General features: G+C 41.8%; 1 protein-coding gene across 21 annotated transcripts in view; it reads right to left on the bottom strand.

The window, feature by feature from the left end:
* The window catches only part of DTNA (dystrobrevin alpha), a 221,221-nt gene that overhangs the window by 69,264 nt on the left and 127,281 nt on the right, over positions 1 to 24,676 (bottom strand). For all 21 annotated transcript variants that reach the window (XM_085221029.1, XM_085221028.1, XM_085221030.1 and 18 more), the window contains one exon: positions 3,813 to 4,026. In XM_085221029.1, the coding sequence (XP_085077155.1) occupies positions 3,813 to 4,026 (214 nt within the window). The remainder of the gene's footprint in view (positions 1 to 3,812; positions 4,027 to 24,676) is intronic.

Below are 24,676 nucleotides of genomic sequence, written 5' to 3'. Positions count from 1 at the left end.
TGGGGGGAAAAGGGCAAAAATAATACATGCTTTTAGACACAGAGCAGAGCAGAAGGTTTCTTCATTCAGTGTGTGCCTGGAGGAAAAGATGGCCTCTCTCCACAGCAGGGAAGTCCCCCACACTGCCTGATCAACTTTCCATCAACTCCTAATAGCAAAACTTCTGTACTTGTGGACTTCCTATCATCCACCTTACTAAGGGCAACAGAAGCAGTATTGTCAGAGGCTGTAATTACAACCTCCTAGGGCTTTTCCAACCTTGGTGATTCTGTGATTTTCACAAATGGTTTTCACGGACAAATTATTGCAACCAAGCATCATTCTTTCATTTAGGAAAGAAAAATTCGTAACAGCCAATTCTCTGCCATGCTCCTTTTTGCATGACTTCCTCCATGAAATCCAGCCTGACTGCATCACTTTCAATGATTAGCAAAGATGGACAAGAGGGCAGTTTTACACTTCACAGCTCCAAGTGGATGGCCAAGCAAGAATTTATATATCCAAACAGGCACTGAACATTTCTACATGTTGAACTCAATACGGCTCTAATATACGTCTGATTAAAACCAGGCATGACTATTTCTTCTTTACTCTGCGGAAGTCTAGCCCCTGCAATTAGATTTAGTTTGTTCATTGCCCAGAGCTCTCAGCTCTGTTCATGAGACAAACACGTCAAGGGACAGAAATATCTGCGATGTTCTTGTCACTTAAACTTTGCAGGGAGAACAGCTGTACTGCAATACTGAGCAGATGCTGAAGATGACCTAGAACAGATTATCTTATAGTCTACTTAATAAGAATCTTTTTAGGAGTTGCTTTATTGAATGAGGCTGACATTCCACTTAGTTGGCTGTCTGGGTTTTGACATGTCTTGGGATGAATTTTTCAGAGAGGTCTGAACTTGTCATGTTGTATAGCATCTGTGTGCCAGTGAATGAGGTATGCTATTATTTCATAAAGTCAACTAATCACTTGAGCCCTTGAAGCGAAACTATAGCCCAATTTCCATGTGACATTAAATAGCAAACCAGGAACTATTTTGTCCTTTTTTTTTTTTTTTTTTTTTTTTAAGTCTGCCCATTCACCATTTTTTGCCTATCAGGGACCTCTCTCACATGACAAGCTAGGGGCAAATTAAGTGGAATGCTCCTTGCACAAGAGCGGAGAATCCTGCCAGATTTTAAGTGGGCTATAATTAAAAGGAGCGATGTATAATGCTTGGATGATCTTCAACTTGTTGCTAGCAGGTTGCCAGCATGGTACATGTGGGGCAGTATATATTGACCAGAGTTGAATAAATGAGAGGTATATTGGATTTTAAATCACATATTGATTCGTCCCTCGTGGTCCTTTCTTATACACTAAGTGATGGACTCCACTTCTCCACTCCTTTCCTTTGCATTTCAAATAGAACGTGAGCAACTGAGCGATCTCTTCTGAAACTGCCCAAGGAACAGCAGGAGCAGCCTTTGTTCTGCATAGCCGCAGACACCAAAAGAGTCTGTGATCACTTCTCATTGATACTGAAAGAGCTATATTGTCTTAGCCTTAGAAAGCAGTTCTGGGTGGGTTTTTTTATGGTTTGGGTTTGTTATTGCTGCCTGTGTACATAGAATCAAATGCGATCTTATTCATTAATAAACACATCCCTCACAATCTGGAAGTTCAGATGGCATTTTGGAAAGACCAGCCATTTCTTGAAAACATGGCTTCAAAACAGGAGTGAACTCGGGTCAAAGACAACAGGACTATTTTAGGAGTGACTATTTTGATTTCAGCATGACTCATGCACCTAATAAAACCTTTTTTTTTCCATCAGAGAAGACTCCAGGCAATTTAGTTTAACTGACCAGTTTCTCCATAAGAGAGGAAGGAATTGGAGAAAAAGACTTCATCCAGCCTCACAGCTCCATGCCTTTCTCCCTTTATGCAACGTATGGACACATATCAGTGCTGTTAAGAACCCAGACAGCTCTACATCACTTCTCTGCTGAGCAGGAGCTACTCCCATCAGAATCAGAGAAATCTGCACCACAAGCGGTTGCTAAACAAACACAAAACAAAACATCAATCATCTGAGTCACGCTAAAGGATTTTGACACCAGTTTTGAGAATCAGACGTTTGACTTTCATGTCTATATTTGCAATAGGTGGGCAAACACCCATCATATTAAAGAGACATCTACATGACACAGATCTCTGTGAAGCCTGAACTTAGGTCTCACGGAGTGCACCTGAACCTTGTGGTTAGATGAACCACACACAATGTTTGGTGCATTTAACACAGGGTGATGTGCAGCCAGTCCCCACCTCAGGTTCTAAGGCAGAGTGCATTTTCCTCGGGGTGCTCTGTCTGTCTCTGCCATAGGAAACGCACCCTGTGTACCCTGCCTGAAGGCAGCAGCATGAGGACGATGAGGTGCTTACAGCCTCCTCAGGTCCTTTGGGAGCCCAAACCGGGTCATCACACAGCACGTGGAAGCTTTCCACAGGAAAGTTGTGCTCAGGGGAAGCCAAACCCTGCTCTCACATTCTGTTTCTGTACAGAGGAGTTAAAACCCTATCCTCCATTTTGCTACGACTGGCCTTGACATCCAGCTGACAACTCCCCCCTCCACCATGGTGAGCTACAAAACAAGCACGTTATCACAGCTCCTGCTCTCATGGTCCTGGGGCTGCTGCTTGTCAGCTGGGGAGCAGTTTGCGTGCGGCATGCACCGATGCGTGCGTCCGGCCATTTTCCTTGTCCTTTTGTGCTCTTGTCACAGCCTCAACGGTATACATTAAAATGCTTGTTCCCTGCCTTACTGCCATTGAGAGGGAAAAATTATTCCTGAAGGCTACAGTTCCACAACTGATTGACTTCTTGTTTTTCCCTTGGAGGGACCGGAGGGGAGGCTGGGTGCAGCCTTGTCATGTGGAACAAGTACTTTTTCTCCCCGTTGCCATGGTGACTGAGCCGCCTGGCTGGGCTGCTTCCAAAGGGTGCACAAAACCCAGCCCCAATACCCAGCACCGGGACCATGGAGTGAGAGGATAGAAAGAGGGAGGGGAGAAGGGCAGCACCCTGATGTCAGGGCATCATGGCCAATGTTTGCAGCTGGTGAACTGCCATGAAGAGGCAATAGGCAATACGCAGACTTAACAGCTGTTCTCCAGTAACGTGGGACTGAGGGTTTTGAACACGGCAATGCAGGCTGATGTCTACACATTCAGTAACTGTAATATGTACACAAGATACACTCGCTACAGCAAGCAGCTCACTCTACCTTGAACCTGTCCTTTTTGCAATATGGGTCCCATGCAGTAATAAATAACACGAATTTCAGTTTCACCTCCTGGTCTTTATTCTATTTCTGTCATGGTCTCAAAATCATACGGCACTGGGAAGAGCCAGAAAAAAAAAGCTTACAGCTGCAAGAACTCACAGTAAATTGAGCTCTTTCCAAATAATGAGCTATTAACCCCTGTCACTGCCGCAGAGTCATTGCAGCAGTGTCAGAGACTGGTGTGTCAATAAATAACAACATAAATTAGAAGTGGATGTGAATTCGTTTCTGTAGATAATTCCTCTTTGATATGAACAAATCGGAGAAACTGGATGGAAACACACTTGTGCTGAATTTGGCTCAACAGAAAGGAGAGGCCCTTAATTTTAGGTTCTCTCCCTAGCGAGCACTATTCACACGCTCATTATTTGGGTCAGAATATAGCTTGTGGGATTGTTTTCCAGAGATATTTTCAGATCAAGCAAAACCCTTTCACCAGTCAGGGAAGGAGGGAAGCCCATGGGGGTATGAAAGCAGACTTACGGATCAAAGGCTGCTAGCAAGAAGTTGAGCAGTAAGCTGATGGACTGTTCTACATTGATCTGGTGGGTCGTCGGCATCCGTTTGTTGAGCTGGTAGAAAATAGTCGAAATCACAGCTTCCAGGCGAGCCACGTTGAGTTCGATGCTGGGATCCAGGTTGTTGAGGGCATTTTCCCGCAAGGCTTCTATCACGTTCCAAATGTCCACCAGGTGCACTAGGGGACAACACACAGTCAGAGGGACACGTTCCTAAATGATCACGCAGGAGGTGCTTCAGGAAACATTAAATGAATGCATACATCACCGAAAATTCAACTTTGTGGAGGGAAGAGCAAATAAAAACCAAATCCATAATAAACAAACCATATACTGTTACCGCAATCTGCAACGAGTACAACTTCAGCTCAGGAAATCACTCCTCATTGTATGAAGTGTTCGAGCAAAAATCTGTATTTCACTGAAACCACTGGAAGGAAAACACATGCTAATAGTTTTTCTGAATTTGTGTCTCTATGGATACCCATTTAGAAATTACTCTTAGATATTAATTTGCATAGCATATGGGCTTTTCAAGAGAACCTACGAATACTAAGTGCTTAACACACACTGACATTTTGAAAATGCTTTTCAGCAATTTGAACTGAAAGCAAAATATTTTACAGAAACAGAGTTGTAATTGAGTCAGGGCAGACAAAACTACATATAAATAGAGAACATGTAATGAGTGATCCCGAAGTCACATTTTGGTCTTCTAAATATATTTTCCAAATGATTTGTTAAATCTCTCTCTTGATCTCCTGATCTAGGCTGAATTTCACAGGGGCTGGTTATGCCTGCAAGGACAGCTGAAAGGACAATCTCTGCTCAGCCCTCATATTGTATCGAAACAGAGATCTGGTTTGCATAGCAGTGTTACAGTAACACAGTGTGTGATAGGCTTGCTGCAAATTGGCAATTCTTGAAGCGGGGGACCAAAAATCAAAAAGAAATGCACAGTCATTCAGAAGTTAGATTTAGTTTAAACACAACTAAAAGAATTCTTTTTTTTTTTTTTAATCTTAAGTATTACCTTCTTTCCTAAAAATTTCAATAAGAGATAAATCATGAGATTCAGGGTGCAAATTCTTTCTTTTTACCAGAGGAACTACCGTACAGTTTTTATTACTTAGCATAGTGATATGTCTTCATATCAAGAGCAACCTGTATCTGGATGGAGATGCATTTTATCGTGGATAGAAATGAATTCTAATCCTCATCATTATATTTTCAGTTGCTTGCTTTGCAGGCACGGTCTCAGACTGCAACGTGGCATGACGGTCTGATGGCAGAGAAATGTAAGCCAATACTAGTTAGATAAATGAAACTACACTGACTGCCTGTTCACTTAGTCTAGAATTTTTCCAATGACTGGGTTTCTTTACTTCTACCTCAGGAGAAAAAAAATATCATTTCTATTGCCCTGCTACTGCATATGTAAGCTGCAAGCCCAAGGAGGAACATAGAGCATACAGGCAAGTGGCAATAGCAGCAGCAACTACTGAGGCATTATACAAGGTATTTTTCCCCTTCTTCTTGTTGCTCCCTAGCAAATAATTGGGAAAAATTGCAAGATGTAGTTCCATTGTTACTACACTAACTGCTTACTTGGCCTTTATACTAAAAGGAAGCTTCTACAGCCGACCTTGTCTGCTTGACCTTGTCAGGAAATCACCTTCAGAGAGCCATCCTGAATGAAGGCAGGGGTGCGAACACACAGCCTCTCTGAACTCATCCTTTCTGTCTTTCAGGAAGTGCACATTCTCCAAAACAAATCCATTGTAAGACTCAGATCCTGTTAATGCAGCCATTCCCATTCAAGCAGTTTTCACTGTCAAGTTGCCACTGAGGTAATCTCAGTAAAGAGGAGATGAACAATCCTAGAGAAGACAGGCTGTACATAACAACTGCTCCTTGCTAGGAGGCTTCTCCACATAGCTCAGAAAACAGATTAGGCAGAGGACAGAAGTCGTCACCAAAATGCAAGCTACTGTCTCGTCCAGGAGAGAAGTTAATGAATTTCCCAATCTGGCTCACCAGCATAAGGTAGCAAAGAAAGAAATACAGAGCAATATGCTGGAAGATGCAGCAAGAGGCTGGCCCTCTTGCACTTATTCTGTGGCCTTACTATGAGGGAAATGGTAGGCAGAAAGCATAAGGTTGACTGTGAGGTTTCCACCAGGGTCCAACTGCTGCACGCCATGAGATTGGCCTCCAGCAACAGACAAAAGAGATGAAGGAGAAGGTGCTTCCACCAGTAGTTTGGGGGTGCTGGGGTTTGTGTGCCAACTGTCAAACCTGGGCTGCAGCTACACTGAGAGGTGGCAGTGTGAGCAATGACAAGGCATAATGAATAGGAGAAAGGGAGAAATACCCACACAGATGGCTAACCTTAACTTGAGGCTACACTAGCAAGATAGCAAACCCAGAAAAAGCACGAACAGGGTTACCAGCTGAACAGCACTGCTGACCAAGGCAGAAATTCCCAGGGCAATCCAAACATAAATACAGAATAAGGATGTAAAATCAGCAACATTGCGGCCAGTAAGAAGGGACAAACAGGGAAAGGCTGATCATCTGAGAGTGGATGAGCATAAGTGGAAAAAAAGCCCGCAGCATGACAGTGGAAGAAGGGAATATAAAGGACAACAAATCATGTCATTGGAGCTGCTTGGGGTACTCCTCAAGCAGCTCTGCACCTGATCAGTGCAGAGAAATGAAGAACGCAACAAGCCTTGTCCTGCCCACATGCATATTTCACAGAATCATAGAATTGTAGGGGTTGGAAGGGACCTCTAGAGATCATCGAGACCAACCCCCCTGCCAAAGCAGATTCCCTACACCACATCGCACAGGTAGGCGTCCAGGCGAGACTTGAATATCTCCAGAGAAGGAGACTCCACAACCTCCCTGGGCAGCCTGTTCCAGGGCTCCGTCACCCTCACCGTAAAGAAGTTCTTACGGTGCCAAACTTCCTATGCTCAGCTTATGTCCGTTTCCCCTCGTCCTGTCTCCACGTACCACTGAAAAGAGACTGGCCTCACCACTATGGCCGCCACACCTCAGATATTTATAAACCTGGATCAGGTCCCCTCTCAGTCGTCTTTTCTCAAGGCTAAACAGACCCAGTTCAACTTAGCCTTTCTTCATAGGGGAGATGCTCCAGGCCCTTCACCATCTTTGTGGCTCTCCGCTGGACTCTTTCCAAGAGATCCCTGTCTTTTTTGTACTGGGGAGCCCAGAACTGGACACAGTACTCCAGATGAGGCCTTACCAGGGCAGAGTAGAGGGGGAGGATCACCTCCCTTGACCTGCTGGACACGCTCTTTTTAATGCACCTCAGAATGCCATTGGCCTTTTTGGCCACAAGGGCACACTGCTGGCTCACGGCCAACCTGTTGTCCACCAGGACGCCCAGGTCCCTCTCTGCAGAGCTCCTCTCCAGCAGCTCATCCCCCAGCCTGTATTGGTGCATGCAATTATTCCTCCCTAGCTGTAAGACCCTACACTTGCTTTTGTGGAACCTCATCCGGTTTCTTACTGCCCAGCTCTCCAGCCTGTCCAGGTCTCGCTGAATGGCAGCACAGCCTTCAGGCGTGTCAGCCAATCCTCCCAACTTCGTATCATCAGCAAACTTGCTGAGGGTGGCCACTATCCCCTCATCAAGGTCATCGATGAAGATGTTGAACAAGACCAGACACAGCACAGACCCCTGGGGGACAGCACTGGTTACAGGTCTCCAGCCAGACTCTGCACCACCAACGACGACCCTCTGCGCTCTGCCAGTCAGCCAGTTCTCAATCCATCTCACTGTCCACTCGTCTATCCCACACTTCCTCAGCTTTGTTATAAGGATGTCATGGGAGACAGTATCAAACGCCTTTCTAAAATCAAGGTAGATTACATCTACTGCTCTTCCCCCATCCACCCAGCATGTGACAGCATCAGAGAAGGCCACCAGGTTGGTCGAGCACGACCTCCCCTTGGTGAACCCATGCTGACTACTCCTGATAACCTCCTTTTCTCCCAGTTGTCTGGAAATGGTATCCAGCACAAGCTGTTCCATCACCTTTCCAGGGACAGAGGTGAGGCTGACAGGCCTATAATTACCCGGGTCTTCCTTCTTGCCCTTTTTGAAGACCGGAGTGACATTGGCTATCCTCCAGTCTTCAGGGACCTCCCCTGTTGTGCAAGACCTCTCAAAAATGATGGAGAGAGGTTCGGCAATGACCTCCGCCAGCTCCCTCAGCACACGTGGATGCACCCCATCAGGTCCCATGGACTTGTGGACCTTAGTACTGCCTAGGCGCTCACGCACGTCCTCTTTCCTGACTAAAGGGAAGTCTCCCATTCCCCAGACCCTCTCCCTAACCTCCAGGGTGTGGGATTCCTGCGGGAGAGCCTTTTCACTGAAGACGGAAGTAAAGAAGGCATTCAGTATCTCTGCCTTCTCAGCATCCCCCGTTACCAGAACCCCCCCTCACTTAGTAAGGGGCCCACATTCTCTCTAGTTTTCCTTTTGCTGTTAACATACTTGAAGAAGCCTTTTTCATTATCCTTTATCACTTTAGCTAGATTCAATTCCAGATGGGCTTTAGCCTTCCTCGTTGCATCCCTGCAGGCCCTGAGTACATTCCTATATTCTTCCCAAGTGGTCAGACCCTTTTTCCACATTTCATGGACCTTCTTCTTTCCTTTGAGCTTGCGCATGAGCTCCTTGCTCATCCACACAGGTCTCCTGCCACCTTTTCCCGATTTCTTGCTCACAGGGACGCACCGATCCTGAGCTTGGAAGAAGAGCTGTTTAAATGCTGACCAGCTCTCTATTTGGTTCACTTCTGTCCCTGCAGCATTTCTTTTCACATTGATACTACATTTCTCATAACACAGTCACATCCACAGTTAATTTTGATGATGGTTTTCAGAAGGGAAATATCCAGAGGCTAGCAGAATTGAGACTAATATCAGCACGCTAACACATTCAAGTGAAAAATATTGTTTTTAGCATTACCTCTAACTTGAAAGCCTCACAGGCTGTCCTGATGTTCATTCGTATGCCACAAAGGTAGGGCACACATCTAAGAAAATGATTTAGTGGAAACTGCATAGCAGCAACCGTCCCCCACCTACCATAAAGTATTAGTCTCACAGAACTGCTGTGCATTTGATACTATAAATAATTTTACTTGGCTTTTTTTTTTTTTTCCCCAGAAATGTCTTGGTTCCACTTGAAGCCAAATAATCAACAATCCTATTGCACCATTTTATCTTTCATTTTACTCATGAATTTTAAATTTATTTTACAGAGGCTCCTTCCTGCAGAAGGAAATGAAAGATGGATAAGATCCAGACTTTTTAACATCTGCTAATTTTGAAAACATCTCTTTAAATCTCTAGCTCAAAATTACAAATAGAGTTTGCTAAATTGTTGTTATGAGGACTTCCCCAGCTTTTACTCAAGTTAGTTGTTATGGGCAAGAGTTTGGAACTCATCCACCTAAGCTTAATCCCTCCAAAATTGGTAAATTGAAAAGCATCTAAAATCAGCTACTGGAGACAGATGAGGTGAACGATGCTTTGAAGGTGCTTTTCTATTTCTTCATTGACTACAAAGCATACGACAACAAGCATACCTGAGATGTGACCTTAGGGCTGGCAAGGTTAGCTGAGATGAATCCCACACCTTGTTCTTTAAATAGTAAGGAAAGGTGTCTTTTTTGTTCTGTTTTTGTTCTGTTATGTGGCCTAGAATAATTAGGTTTTATAGAAAATACAAATAATAAATAATTTAATCTGTATAAAAAGCTATCAGATCTTACCATAGCCACCACCATGACCCTTGACCAAGCACTGACTGCATCCGGGTGGTACTGATCACTCAGAATCCTATTTTTTAAAAATGTACTTATGCAGTAAGCAAGCTTAAGTATTATACCACGTTGCCTAGCTAGGGTGGGAAAAAGCAGAGGCAAACATTGGCCTTTATAAGCTCCACTCTGTCCATCTGTACTATTAGAAACTTACGTCAGTTTCAAACTGCAGTTAATAAAGTATCTGTAGTGTCACACCCTTTTCAATGCAAAACCAGAATGTTAACCTTGCAAACTTCCCATAAGCTTGCTTCCCTCCCATTTTATTTTTCAGCACCTCTCCATCACTCCACTATGCCCATGCATTTATTTGCCCATCCCTCAGATTATCTTAATCTCATTGAAGAAGGTATTTCTCCTTACTTCGGAAAACATGTAGTGCAATAAAACCCGAATCTGATTTCTAAGTACTGTGGTGATAGGAAGTTTTCAGTGTAACCAGCTTACAAGTACTACACAACATTTTCTCTCCAAAAATCTGCCCTAATTCCTTCAAGAAAGTCAAACTGTAGGTTTATCTCAGCTTTCTGCAATGGCTACTGTGGCAGCTCTTGCTGCCTTGCCCACTTTTATACCACAAAAAGGGATTACCCTTCAACATGAGAAAAATGCCCTTTCTCAAAACGATATCCAAAGCTACAGATATCTGCTATTTGTTTCTACAGAGTCACCAGACTACCACTACACATCAGGAGCAAAAGCTGCTCATGTCTAGCATCTGTGCGGAGTTAAGGTGATTCAAAGATATACAGCCCAGCCAAACGTCAATTGCAAACTGCTGTGGTGGGTTCATCTGATGGGCAGCTGAACTCCCACTGCCTTCCTTCAAAGGAATAGGATAAAATAAGAAGAAAAAGGGCTGATAAGGACAGGGAGATTGCTCAACTATTATAGTTATGGGCAAAATAGAGTCAGCATAGGGAGATTAATGTAATTTATTGCCTATTGCTAACAGACAACAGCAGTGAGAACTAAAAGCAAACTAAAAGCACCTTCCCCTCATTCACTCTCTTCTCCCTTCTCCTAAGCAGGGCAGGGAATGGGAGCTGAGCTCAGTCTGCTGCTCCATCATGGTCTCTCCCCTCCCCTGCCCCAGTGTGGGGTCCGTCTCAAATTGATCCTGTCTAGGCTTCCCACAGGCTGCAGCTCTCCAAGCACAGCTCCAACACAGGTTCATACCACAGCGCCTTTAGGAGTTGCTCCAATATGGCTTCCCACGGGCAGCAGCTCCCCCAGCCCTTCTGCCCCATCATGGGCTCCTCTCCATGCCCGAACCTGGGGCTGCTCTCGTGGTGGCTCTCTGCAGGCTGTGCCTCCTCGAGGCCTCATCCACCACACAGCGATCTCCTCCAAGGCTGCACATGGAGATCAACTCCACGGGGTACCCATGGCCTGCAGGGGACTTCTGCACTGACCTTGGTGCCTGTAGGGCTTTTCTCTCACACTTTATCACTCCTCTCCCAGCTGCTGCTGCAGTGTTTTTCCCTCTCTGAAATCTGCTCTCTCAGAGACACAAGCTCAGATCTGGCCACTGGCAGGTTCCTTTTGGAGAAGGCTAGAACTAGCTCTGACCTAACATGGGACTTCTCACAGCTACCCACCCCTGCCATGTAAGGGGTAGATGAACAGCACTACAGACAGCTGCCATTCTCTTATTCTACACAACAATCATTAGTAACAAATGCATTCTTGGAGGAGGCACAACCTGAATCACAGAGAATTAAGATTAATGTATGGAAATACACTCCAAATAACAAACGTTATTTTCTTCAGTGAACTACTTCATCTGGTAAAACAGCATTTGGAGAGAGAGACTCTTGCCAGTACATCGTAAATGAATTGGTCTCTCTGCAGCATTTAAGTGTGGATGGAAGACCACAGTCTCAGTCTGAAAAGTGTTTTGCATTTTCCTCTATCCAAAAAGCTTTTAGACATTCCTGAGGACTTACATCCTGCCATTCTCCCTTTATTTGTGTTCAGAACATCCTTTCCTATTGCTTTTTACTAATTTGTTACAATGAAAAATAGGAATTAGAAGCCACAGGACAGAATTCCACCATTCTACAACTCTGTCAGGAGACTGATTTTTGAAGGAGGTGTACTTGATAAATCTGGAGAGAAGTTTGGACAAAATTATGTTGCTTACTATAAATGCATATGACAATTTTACCAATTTTGATCTTCCTTTTCTCTCCCAAGAGTTCTTTAGCTTCTACATTAGGAAGAAATCAATGCATTTTTATTTTAATGGCTATCCTTAAAAAGCAGCTTTCTGTTCGGTAGATTACAGTATAGACAAAGTATATTTGAGTATACTGAGTACTTATCTCAGTATATCTGAGATAAGAGATGGACTATCCTTTTTTACTCAGCATAAAGCAAAGAAATTAAAATTTATTTATAAGGTGAAAAATGAAATCTTCCTCCCATCATGCAGTTTATTTATAGTTACCATGAGATACAGAACTGTGAGATAATCTTGGATATATCACTAATCTCAAAGGAGGCAGATTACTTCAAACATCAGCTGCCAAGAAATGCCGTTGCCTGAAGCAAGCATAAAAAAGAAAAGTGTAGTGGAAGTTATCTTCTAAGTGGAAAAAGCAACAATAAAAAAAAACCAAAAACAAAAACAACAGAATAAGGGTTTGTCTGCTTAAGCCTTCTCAAGATTAAACCAATTTACTTACGCAAAAAAAAAAGAATCTTTTCTACAGTATTTTTTGTACTCCATCTGAACCATGAACTCTACAATGTTATCTTTCCATTTATTATTAAATGAACATGGAAGAGAAGACTGTGTTTAATCAAACAAGGGAAGCAACTAAATTATGGCTTTAATAATCAATTCAAATTTACTTAACTTACAATAGGCCTAACTGTGTCTAAAGTAAACATGCCCAACTGACAATTACCACAGAATTCTACCTTGACAGTGTTTGTTGGTGAATCTAAGAAAAACTTTTAAAGAAGTATTAACTTAAATCATTTCAAAAGCCTAAGGACACATTTCATTACAATTTTAGTTCAGCACAGTTCTTACAGATGCACCTGAGTTTAAACATACCAGCACTGTAATTTGAAATCAATGGCACTTGAATGTACTGCAGGTATTCAATGTGGATTTCATTAGAAGTGAACGATCTACGCTTCTTTGTCTAGCAATCTCCCAAATATTATAAAATGTTAGATGATTCTTCTCTTTCAGATTAGAATCCATGAATCCATCACCAATGAGGGTGTGCAGCCATTTGTCATCATCACTGTTGTGAAGCCCTGGGAAGTCACTCACTCTTTCTGCTTGACTTCTCTTTTCTGCTGCCAGGAGGGTAATGGAGCACTGAACAAGGTGTTTTCCCACTACAGAACACCTGTTTGTGGCCACGCTGCCCCTCATACCAAGCAGCTGCAGCATGTTCAGTAAAAGCCTTAATGTTTGTCCTACCACTATGCAGACCAAAGTGCCAACTATGATGGCTTCACATTTTCTGGTGCCAAATTACATGAAAAAGAAAATGTAACAGGGTGTTAGGTCTGTTTGGCTAAAAATGAGGTATTCCACTCTTTGGCTGGATATGTCTGGCGACAGATGTCACCCTCCATAGCCTGGCACACCCAGGCTAAGCTCACTGCCCAAATATCTGAACCTGCTCCTGGAAATGTCTTCTATGTTCTCCTCTACCTCCCTCATCTGCTTCTGCTGCCAGACACAGTTTATCCAGCACAGTGACTTCCAGCACAGCTGGGCACCCGCTGGGCAGCTAATCCAACAGGCACGGCATGCCCTAAGCTAGTTTTGAATGCTTTGCAAGCTACTAACAGCTCTTGGGCTGGTCATCATTGCTTACCAAAAACTCAAGAGTGGTGGACATCCAGGTTGTTGCCACAGGAGTTCTTTTATTACACATATATATATTATAATTTGTGTGTGTGTATATATATATATATATGTATGTGTGTGTATATGTACGCACACAAATTATAATTGCATCTTCCTGCTACTTCATGTGATTTCTAGTTTGTAGATGCAGCGATTCTGAGTAAATACTTCAAGCTTAAAGAAGCATGTAACAAAACATTCAGAATACTTACAGACATGCTATTCTGATCCCCAAATGCTTTAATTTTTTTGAAATATGTGTATCCCCGTGTAATAGTAAGAAAGGTTGTAAGAGGATGATACACTGAGGTACTGATAATCTAGAGCAACCAGAGACAACATTTCTGTATTTCTTTGTAGAAATCGAGTTCTCAAAAACTGCCCAACTCAAGCTGAATTTGGCAAGGAATGTGAAGGGTAACAAGAAAGGCTTTCATAAGCACATCAGCAGAACAAGCTTAGGAAAACGTAGGCTGAACGGGGTGTGGCACCTAGTGACAAAAAACATGGGGAAGGCTATGCTTCTTGAAGCCTTCCTATCTAGTCTTTACTGACAAGCTTCATCTTCAGGAAGATGCAGGTCCCTGTGACAAGTGGGACAGTCAAGAAGAGGATGACAATCTTGGTTGAGGTGTTCTGGAACTGGTTAGAGGACATTTAGACAGACTGGACACTCACAAGTCCATGGTACTTTATACGGGATGCACCCACAAGTGCTGAGGGAGCCAAGTGATGTTGTCACAGCAAGGCCACTCAATTACCTTTGAAAGGTTGTGGCAACAAGGCAAGGTTCTTGAGAACTGCGAGAAAGTTGGTGTTACTCTCTTTAAAAACAAGCAAAAGGATCCAGCGATCTAAAACTTCATCTCAGTCCACAGAAGGGGGATGGAGCAAATCTTCCTGAAGTCATTTCTAAGCTTGTTAAGGACAAGAAAACGACTGGGAGCAGTCAGTATGGAGTTATGAAGGAGAAATCATGCCTGACCAATCTGTTTGCTTTCCACAATGAAATGACTGCCTCCCTGGACAAGACAGAGCAGTGGATATTCTTTATTAAGGCTCTAGCAAGGCTACTGACACAATTTCCTATAATTTCCTCACTGAAAAAAATAACTACAGACTGGACAAGTGCAAAGTGAGCTACACTGAAAACTGTCTGAACCGCCAGGCTGAAAATCTTGTTAACAGTGGCACCAAGTCTAGCTGGAGGTCCAGCTGGAGGCCAGTCACTAATGGCATACCCTGAGGCATAATACTGGGGCCAAAGCTGTGGAACATTAATGACCAGGATGATGGGACAGAATGCATGCACAGGCAGTATTCCTAAATTGCTGCCAAAGCTGGCTGCTGGATGCCTGGAAATCTATAGGACAAAATATAGAGCTGAGGTGATGGATTTCAGGGAAAAAGTTTTAAAAGTTCTTCAGTCCGAATTCTAGGCTTGCATTCTTGTATCCTCACCTACTGTTCTGCCCAGAGTGAAAAGTGAGTTATTTTAAAGCCTTTTGAGATTCTGATCACTCAGCACATTAAACAAATGTGTCCTGTTGGACATGCCTGTCAACTTGGCCAAGTGCTATTAATGAGGAAGAACTGCTAGGATAACAATATGCTGAAATGTGGTCTTTTTATCTTTAATATGGCAACCAGTAAAGCCACCAATGTGTAAGATCACATGGAGATCTCCAGTAAAATTATAATCATCTACGTTAATTACATTTACAATAAAAGCTCCTTCTTCCCCCTGCTGTCTCTTCCCGCCTATTCTGTCTCACCTGTACTGACAGAAGGGCTCTGTGTGGGTGGCTGAGGAGGCCAACAGTCTCCCCAGCAAGCACTGCTAATGAGAGTCGATCCTGTAAGGGAGAGCAGGGGGCAATGCATCCCACAGCGCTGGGCTGGGGAAACGGCTGCCACTGCTTTTCACCCAGCGGCTGGGAAAGGGGATCCTTTTTTTTTAAAACACACTTGGAAATCATTTATTTGAAATGCTGAATAAAGTATGACATACATAAATTAAAATAAGAAAAAAACATAACTCTAAGCTCCTTAACGTTTTTATGACAAACAGGAGAGAACACTCAGTTAAAACACTGCTCTGTTAGTAGAAGTCACGTAGCTTAAATCCACACATTATATACCACTTAACTGTTTTAAAAACTTAAACACATTCATAAGTCAAAGACCAGCGTGTCAATAGCAGACCTGCTGATATCTATATTCCATATCCAGAAACTTTGTAAATTCTGCCCAAAATGACAATGGTACCCTTAGATTATTCATCTTCCTTATTTTTTAATCTCTCTCCCTAACACTATTCTAGTAAGAAACGCCTCATTTGAGGCACTGTGCAATCAAGCCTGAACGTGACAAAGTATTTCCTTCAAATGGGCATATGAGGTAACAAAACTTGGTCAGTAAACATGGATGATACAGAACAGCTTTCTCATTTCTCTTAAAATAAGGGTAATTTGCCTTACATCTGAGTTTGTATCTCATTAGTAAAACTACAGCATTTCAAAATTCTAATTAGATATAATTCTTCTGTAATATACTGCAATAAAAATACATTAGGAAGATGTCTCTGTACTCCCAAAAGGAGGTAAAACAACTTCCAGCATTGGGTGATACCGTATCTGCAGCTGATTTTCAAAACATCATCTCTGTTATACCTAACTGGTGACAGAAAATGAATTATGGAAACTTTCAAAAAAGCGTTTCCAGGAAAAAGAAAAAAACATGGTCCAGCACTCCTATTTATGAGATTATACTAGAAGTTCAGAAATGACTGAGTGTCTGAGAAGAAAGCTATAATTTTACAGCCTGGCACAAGCTTCTGTGCAATAATCCAAGGCAAAATAGCTTTTAAAGAAAAGGCAGAACAAAGTGCATAAGCATTCTGTTCATCATAGCCTTGACCACAGGATGGCACTACTGGGTGCATTTTAGTAAATGCAGCACACATTGGCTATTAAATTTTAACTCTGTATTGGCACAGCGTCAACCAAACTAACACAAATCAAAGGTTGTGTATTCCTACTGCTGTCCCCAGAAAACTGCCTTGTCCATGAATTTAGCTGAATATGTGCTTGGAGATTCGACAGTGTGAACATCCTATAAAGGCTATCACATTTGATAGGCAAATAATGCTAAGAGGTAAAAAAAGGGCAGAATAATCTTCATGTTGGGTGTCCTTTTTACGGTGATAAAATCTCCTCTGGAAATATGTTTCTTCAAGTGCCAACTCTGACTAATACCACATCTTATTCTCCTAAATAACTCCACTTTTTTCTTTTCTTCGGTACAACTGCTTCCAGCTGCCCTCTACCCCTCAGAACCTCTCCATACCACAAGAGACCTACACCTGGCTCTAACCATGTTACCTGCAAGCAGCAAGTGTAAAGAGAATACAAATGCTGAAAAGCTGAGTTACTTACATTTCCCACTAAACTTGAATTAATATATGTTACCAGCTCTAACAATACAAAGTATTAGCCCTGCTCTTACAGTAACTGCTGCTTTCCTTAAAATCCCTGATACTGGAAGCTCGTGATGGCAAGTAGATATTCAGCTTAACAGGTCTTTATAACCCTTTCCTCTCTCATGGCCATAGAAAAAAGTTGACATTACGATGGCAACCTTTAAAGTTCAGTCATACCACAAAGGTCAGAGAAAAAGAACGAGCACTTATTATACACTCAAAACTGCTTGAAGACAAAGCTCTTCCTCGGTTCATCTTCTGCTTTTCAGAGTTTGACTCATGTCATTTTTTTTGTTCTTAACTTTTTTTTAATTTAGGATTGGCAAGACTGTAAACAACAGGGTACAGAATGCTATTGAATGAGGAACTGCACATCTCCCTGAATATGAAAGTAGTATTTTGCACATAAGCATATTGTTAAGCTGATCCTTTTTATATTAATTTAATTCATTTCTTATGTAACATGGACTGAATTTGGCCCACAAAATTTTCATCAAAATAAAAATAACTAGAGAAATATTTAAATTCAACTTAATCCTTGAGTAAACTTGCTGATAGCAGAATTGTATTTTTCATACCCCAGAACATGTGCCCCACATGTGAAAGTGACACACAAAAAAGAGACGATATATGTCCCTCTCCTCTGTTCTCAGGAGGTAAGACCAATCCAGAGAGCTGTAGGAGCCCTTAATTTATGAGGACAAAATCCCAATATCAACCTCAGCTGTTAATAGTGAGAGCCTTGCGATAAAGTTGGATGTTCCTGTAGCACATGGGACTTAAGTGAAAAAAACATCTTATGGCTAAGGTCACAGTGACAGTTCAGACTCCAACCTGATTTAATCCCTTGCTGAGATTGGTAATGAAGGTGCTCATTACTGCCACAGGTTCAAACTTTCACATTTAAACATCTATTACATTTGAAAACAGGACAATTTATTTGCCTAAGAACTCTTTTGGTATCTGAGTTACAATCAGCTCTGAGATGGATCCTGGTATCCTGAAGATCCTTTTCTTTATATTGAATTCATTTGAAGAGACAATGTCTAATTCATGCAAACTATACAGAACATTTGACCAAATCCTATCTCTGTGTTCACATAATCTTTGAACATTTCTCTCCTGCCGTTACTCATACCCCAAGCAATGCCTTCCCCAAGAGCCAGCACTCCAGTGTCTGGCTGAATCATTCAGAAACCGTAACTCCAGAACCAGGTGGCAATTACAGTGGTTCCTATTTCAGTGATCTGTGGAACCATGCACTAAACCATCACGTTTCTTAAGGAGAGAGACTTGAGGATTAGGCCAGGAAAAGGAGAAAAGCTCCAGTTAACATAAACACTGCTCAACAATCAGCAACAATGAAAAAGGAAGCAAAAACACAGAATGTAAAATGACAGATAAGCAGGATTTAGATGAAGTACCACACATCTATATCTCTTCTCCTCTGTGTGACAGAAATTCTCTAATGATGTTTTCAGGGCCCCTAGATGGAGTAAGAGCCTCGATGTACATGGCCACTTAGCTGTCATCCTTTACACACACAATCCTTAAAGATATCCTACAAATTCAAGACAAAATAAAGAGTTTCGAGGTAAAATGGGCATGAATGAAACAGGGAAAACTACATCTGAGGAAGATCAGCACCTTTACAAGAGATGTACTATGATACTAGCATTTACTTCATTTATTGTACACTGAGTTCATCCTCTTCACACAATACATACTAAGAGACTGATTCACTCCTTTCCTCATGACACAGTAATGTCAGTGAATTCAGCAGACTTTCAATTTGTAAAGGCTGAATATCCCCAGAACTTCTGCTGGAATTAGCCACACTTCACCCAGTGATGGGTCTGAGACTGCTGGCAGCTCCCCTGCTACAAGTCTGTTACAGCCAACAACAATATCACAGGTATAACTTAACTTGAATTTGGCCTCACAGTGGTTTAATTCAGCACAAACAAAACTGTCTCTGCAAAGCTATTGTACATAACAAACAAGTCAATGATGGGAAGCTGAACGTTCATTGTGTAGCATCCCATAATCATAGTGAGAGCAGCACACACTCAGGACAATATATTATGCAGTCTCTTCACACTTTTAAAGGTGGGGAATTATTTTTATGGCCAACATCTTCTGTTCTCACGATTTGTCCTGGCAGCCGTATATATGCCGTATGAAATCTTCCACTAAGACTAACAGAAAATGATAGTAGGTACAGCTGGTATGTAAAAATAGGTAACAGTTAAACTCAAGCTTCTCTTTGAATATTCTGGGCACTATGAAGTTGACCTATATTATTAGAGGTACACAAATTGTCTTTTGGTTCAACTCTGAATACAAATGAACATGGTTTTAGAAGGAAAAAACACTTTGGGAATTTCAGAAGCAGTGCATTACAGTAAAAAACGAGGTCAAGCCCTACATTCTGACTTCCCTTCTTTACACTACTTGCTCTCTTCACCCTAAAGAAGCCCACAGCTGCTGAGAACATTCACCACACACAGCCAGCATTGCTGATGGCTCCACAGCGGTTTTATTTGGGAATGTTACTGGAGATGGAGTCTGAAAGGGAATGAAGCAGGGAATGAGGAAGGTCAGGAGATACATGAGATCACCTAGGAAAGACTGCAGAGGAGACAACTGATCAGGAAAGCTGCATAGTGCTTGGCCATTATTCAGAGCTATGTGACAGGATCAAACCCAAAAAACAGCAACAAACAAACCAACCAACCACCAACCCTCAACAAAATCCAACTCAGCAGATGCTGTGGAAAAGGACACTTTTAATCCAATGCTATAGGACATGGACAAAATGCTGGAGCTTATCTTCTCAGAAAAACAGTTTTCTGCAAGGGCTTCAAAATTGTACTCTGCTCTCAGGTATGGATGGAGTTCATGTATAGCTCCTCGAGAATTTCTGCTCTGAGTTCACAATAGAGGCAGAGTAGGTTTGAAATGAGGGACTGGAGCTCCCTAGGAACAAAGTACTGCAATTACCCAGCTTACTGTTATCTGCTCCAAGGAAAACTTCTATTTTGTTTATTTCCCCTTTCCTGGATAAATATGATGTCAAATGGTAAAAGCTGAGAGAATGACCAACGTGACAGACATGAAGTCACACTGCTTAATGCATTCTGGCACCTTATGGAGGTACTCACATGACACCGGGAGAACCCAGCAAAATACCCATGTGGGTAAGACAGTCTCAAGTGTAAGAGAGAATGTGCCTGAAGACAGGCTTCTTGCAGCCAAGAGGGAAATAGTGGAAAGAGCAGTTAAAAGCGTAAGAGTTGCAGAGAAGTCAGAGATAAAATGCATGCTACAGGTAATGAGGTAATCCTGAAGAAGGGGCAGAGAAATGATGATGGCGGAGATTTAAAAATATAGCTACAGAAGGAAAAACACAAGAGGGCAAAAGAAGTAAAAGCTCTCACGTGAAGCAGAAGCAGCTCCCAGACAATACAGCAATTCTATTATCACCAAGATACCCATTTGTTTTCATGAGATTGCATGTCTGCATGTGTGTGCATTTTGCAATTTTCAGAATATCTAGAAGAGTACTAAGTTAGTAATTGTTTATTTTCTTTCGTTGTGAATTTTCCCTAGGAGGAACAATGTGAAATAGGATGCATTTTCTGGTTTTGGATATCTAAACCAAAGCATGCTGGGTCAAAGGTGACTAATGCCTGACACCAGGAACAGATGTTCAGAGACAGCAGCTGGTGAACTGAACAGACTGCCCAGTCTCAATCTCAAACCTGTATCAGAACAGCCATCAGAGATAATGCAGGGAACGGCAGCTGTAGCAGAATTCAGGAAGTCAGTCAGAAAAGATTTTCAGCTGTGATCCAATTACAAAGCTGTCTGCATAGAACTGAGGCTGAGTCACTGGTGTCGTGGAGGGCAGCCTGTAGGTGTACTGGGGACGTGGCCTATCTATGTGCCTGCCAACTTCTGACTCAAAGGATGCCAATCCAGACATCTTCCTCTGCAAGGGACAAAGTAATATTAGCTGACAATTTTCTGCAACTCAGTTCTTAACAGGAGCTACTTGGAATAATGGGTGTGGCTGAAAAATCAGTCTGGGAGCACGCAAAGACCTGAGAGTTTAAGATATGCAGCCTTGTTTGTTTCACTCTTTTTGACACTGAAATGAATTCCAAATGTCCACTGACAGTTCTTATGCTAATCATGAATGAGATGGAATTGCAATGGCAGCCTTTAAAAGCAAATAATCAGGGATCTGAGACACTGCAATCCCTCACGTAATAACAGTCCACTTTGTGCCAACATCGAAGGAAGGCTGAACTGCAATCAGTCCTGTGGAACATGTCAAGTATACAGCTTATATGACAGGTATTAGGATCTGTCAAGCACATTAACAAACTTTTACAGTTAAAAGAAGAAAATCTGAAACCATTTTCAAGATATTGTGCTGTGAATGAACACTTACAGCCTAAAATCTTTATGAAGGATTTGTCTGCAGGGAATATGCTAAATCAAGCCCTTTTGAACTTTTGATTAAATAATTGATGCATAATGCAAAATGTATAATATATGCATCTTTTTCCCATAGTTGCCTGGAAACCCATATGGGATGGTACTAGCAGTTCCAAGAGCATTTAGTCTCCAAGTCGCTAGTAAAGACAAAGGAACAAAAAAGTTTTCAAAATCATTAGCTCATCTTTCTTTTCATTATCCAAGTACTGCAGGATACCAGAATTAGTAACTTACACAATGTTCTTGTAATATAGCAATGTAATATAAAGTGCTATTTCTTCTTCATTTTTTTTTAAAGCTATATCTTCAGGAGCTACAAGAATGACTAAGTCTCAGTTTTCTTAAATAAGAAAACAAAAAAACCTCAGGCCTCTACATTAACTTAGTAATACTAATAAGCAGATTGTAGAATATCCAAGAGGGTCAACAATGACAACAACAAAAATATAAGATTTCTAAGCAAATATCCCAGAAGACTGCTACTGAGAGTTTAGAAGAATATAAGGGTGCCATGATAAAAAATTCAAGAGGCAGAGTGTTTTCCCTGGAAATAATGTTTCAAATTGCAGCGAAGCAGACCTTTTACACTTCTCAAGTAGGCAACATTACTTGTCATTCAGCTTGACTGCTCTGTGACCCAGCCAGAAACCATCTTGTGCTTTATTGCTTACAGGATGGAATGAAAAACATGATAAAAACCTACAATGAGAACAGAACACTAACCACAGAACCCAACAATGTTGGGGGATTAAGTTATTTAACTTAAACAACTCTACAATTATGATAATTTGGAGGTTCCGCTTGTGATGGTCATCTGAAGAAAAGAAAGAATGAGGGGCAAGCACAGAAGTGCACAGGCTATACAGTCCTTGAGAACTACAAGGCACAATACTGCCACAACAAAGATCTTCATGGGATTCTTGCACACTATCAAACATTTCTTGTGGACTCCACTTCATGCTGGAGAAAATGAAGTTCCTTAATCAAAGAAATAATAGCTTTCTATTATGGTGGCAAGATTCTATGATTCTATGTCTTATTAAAGAGAAGCAATTCCTGCATCAATTAAAATATAAAGATGAAAGATTTGATGATGTTTATCAACAGGCCAGACCTGGACACTTCTGAACACCCTCCTGCTGTGTTCCCCAAAAAATAACTTTTTTGATAGTTAAGACCAAAGCACATTTTCTCATGCAGAACAGAAAGTTGAAACCGTATCCAGTAATGCCTTCCTAGGCCACTGGGGTAAAACAAAGGTCACAGCACCATTTCCCCTGCGGAATCAAGACTTGCATATCTTCATACCCTTTCCTTTTACTACAAGGACCACATACTGCAACACTTCATTTTGTGGGGAATGGCAAGTAAAATGGGAAAGCTTAAATACTTCTAAGCGTTAGTCCAGTACAGGAAAAAAAAAAGAGACAATGACAGCATTCACTAGTAATTTTACTTTGATTTAATAAAACCAAAGCTTTTCTTAAAAGTGATTGCCATCCTGACAGGGGCTAGTAGCTCACAAAGGCCGATTACATCACTTTATACCCAAATTGCCAGTTTCTAAGACAAACCAGTTCCAGCAGCATTACAGAAGGTATAAGAGCACAGAAGGTAAAAAGCTTTAAGAAAAGTGTCTAAAAATAGTGTGTTTACAATAACTGTCATTCATTTTCAGTGGGAAATTATTATATTTCAAGAGGGTGAGAAATGATTCTAACTTAAAACAAATGTAAAAAGGCAGATCAGATCAGAGAAGCACCCGGGAGCATGTATGGGAATTAAGCTGACATGGAATTAAGCTGACATGCCTCCATGCTTGGCTGTGACTGCTTAAGCCCAGAGGAGGTAGGAGGAAGAGCAGGGTAGAGGTGGAGGAAGCTGCCCTGGACACTCACAAAGTCTCCATCGCAGCCATAGCAGCTACACTCCTTGTATGGAAACAGCTGTATTACAACTTGGATAAGACGACCAAACCAAACCAAATTCACTCACACAGAAAAATATCACAGGCAAAGACTCCAAAACCCTAAGGTGCTGGGATTAAATCACAAGAGGAAAAAAAAGCTTCCTTTTTGTCTGAACTAAGCGTCTGATTATAATCATTGGCATGGCTTCAGGTTCAAGCTTTCAACTGCCAATGATTTATTCTGATCTAGGGAAATCAGCAAAACGTGCTCTCTGCAGCTAGACTCATAGAAAAACCTCACAACACATTCAGAAGTTCACTGAGGACAGAAGCAGTTTTCCAGCTGTACAGTTCTGTACAAGTGAGTGATGTGTAATTGTATAATGGTTTTGATTACGATATGTTGCTATGTTCTACTCCTGCTGCCACCATAGCCCAGAGGGAATTTGCATGTTAACATGACATTTCATCTCAGATTGTTTCTCTGTATAAACAATTGGATTTTAATAAACCAACAGAACAAGGAGGACTGGGGATTACTGTGAATCATAATTTTTCGGTGTTTCCTGAAGACCAGTGAATGTTGAAAGATAAATGCAGCTGCATTATAACTGGACAGTCACACCTTCTTTTAGGAAAGCATTACTACTCTTGTGTGTCTGATTGTTATGGATAAACAGCTTTAAGTCAACACTGTCAAGATGGCATCTTCCTTACATGGTAAGAATGTACGCTGGATGTTTCAAAACCTGCTTCAACACACAGAAGGTCAAGTGAAGGACAATACCCTAATGCCCAGCTTTGAGAAACATCAGTCTGTAGGGTTTGAGTTCTGTGACTGCTACAGACCTCACAGTGCTCACCTGTGGCTTTCCTATCTCTCTCCTTAACAGTGGGTCTCCTTCACACACTAGAAAACATAGATGAAGTTTAGCCAGCTGCATTTTATACAGCACAGACATACTGTACTTTTGATCAGGTTTCCACACCTGCTTCCTCTGTGTTATTATCATCCCAAATAATGAAATTTAAGCTCAGATGATTAGAGCATTGCTATTCTTGAGACTATACTCAACATGAAGATCCCTGAGAGCAGTTACAGTCAGCTGACAGGCTCCTGCTTTACATTCTTAGATCTGAAGATGGTGCAGCCTCCAGGAGGGTATTCTCTGGGGTCTGTCTC

This window comes from Meleagris gallopavo, chromosome 3, assembly GCF_905368555.1.
Source record: "Meleagris gallopavo chromosome 3, MGAL_WU_HG_1.1, whole genome shotgun sequence".
NCBI lineage: Eukaryota > Metazoa > Chordata > Aves > Galliformes > Phasianidae > Meleagris > Meleagris gallopavo.
The sequence above is the reverse complement of the archived record's forward strand: the minus strand, read 5'-3'. Positions and strand labels throughout refer to the sequence as shown.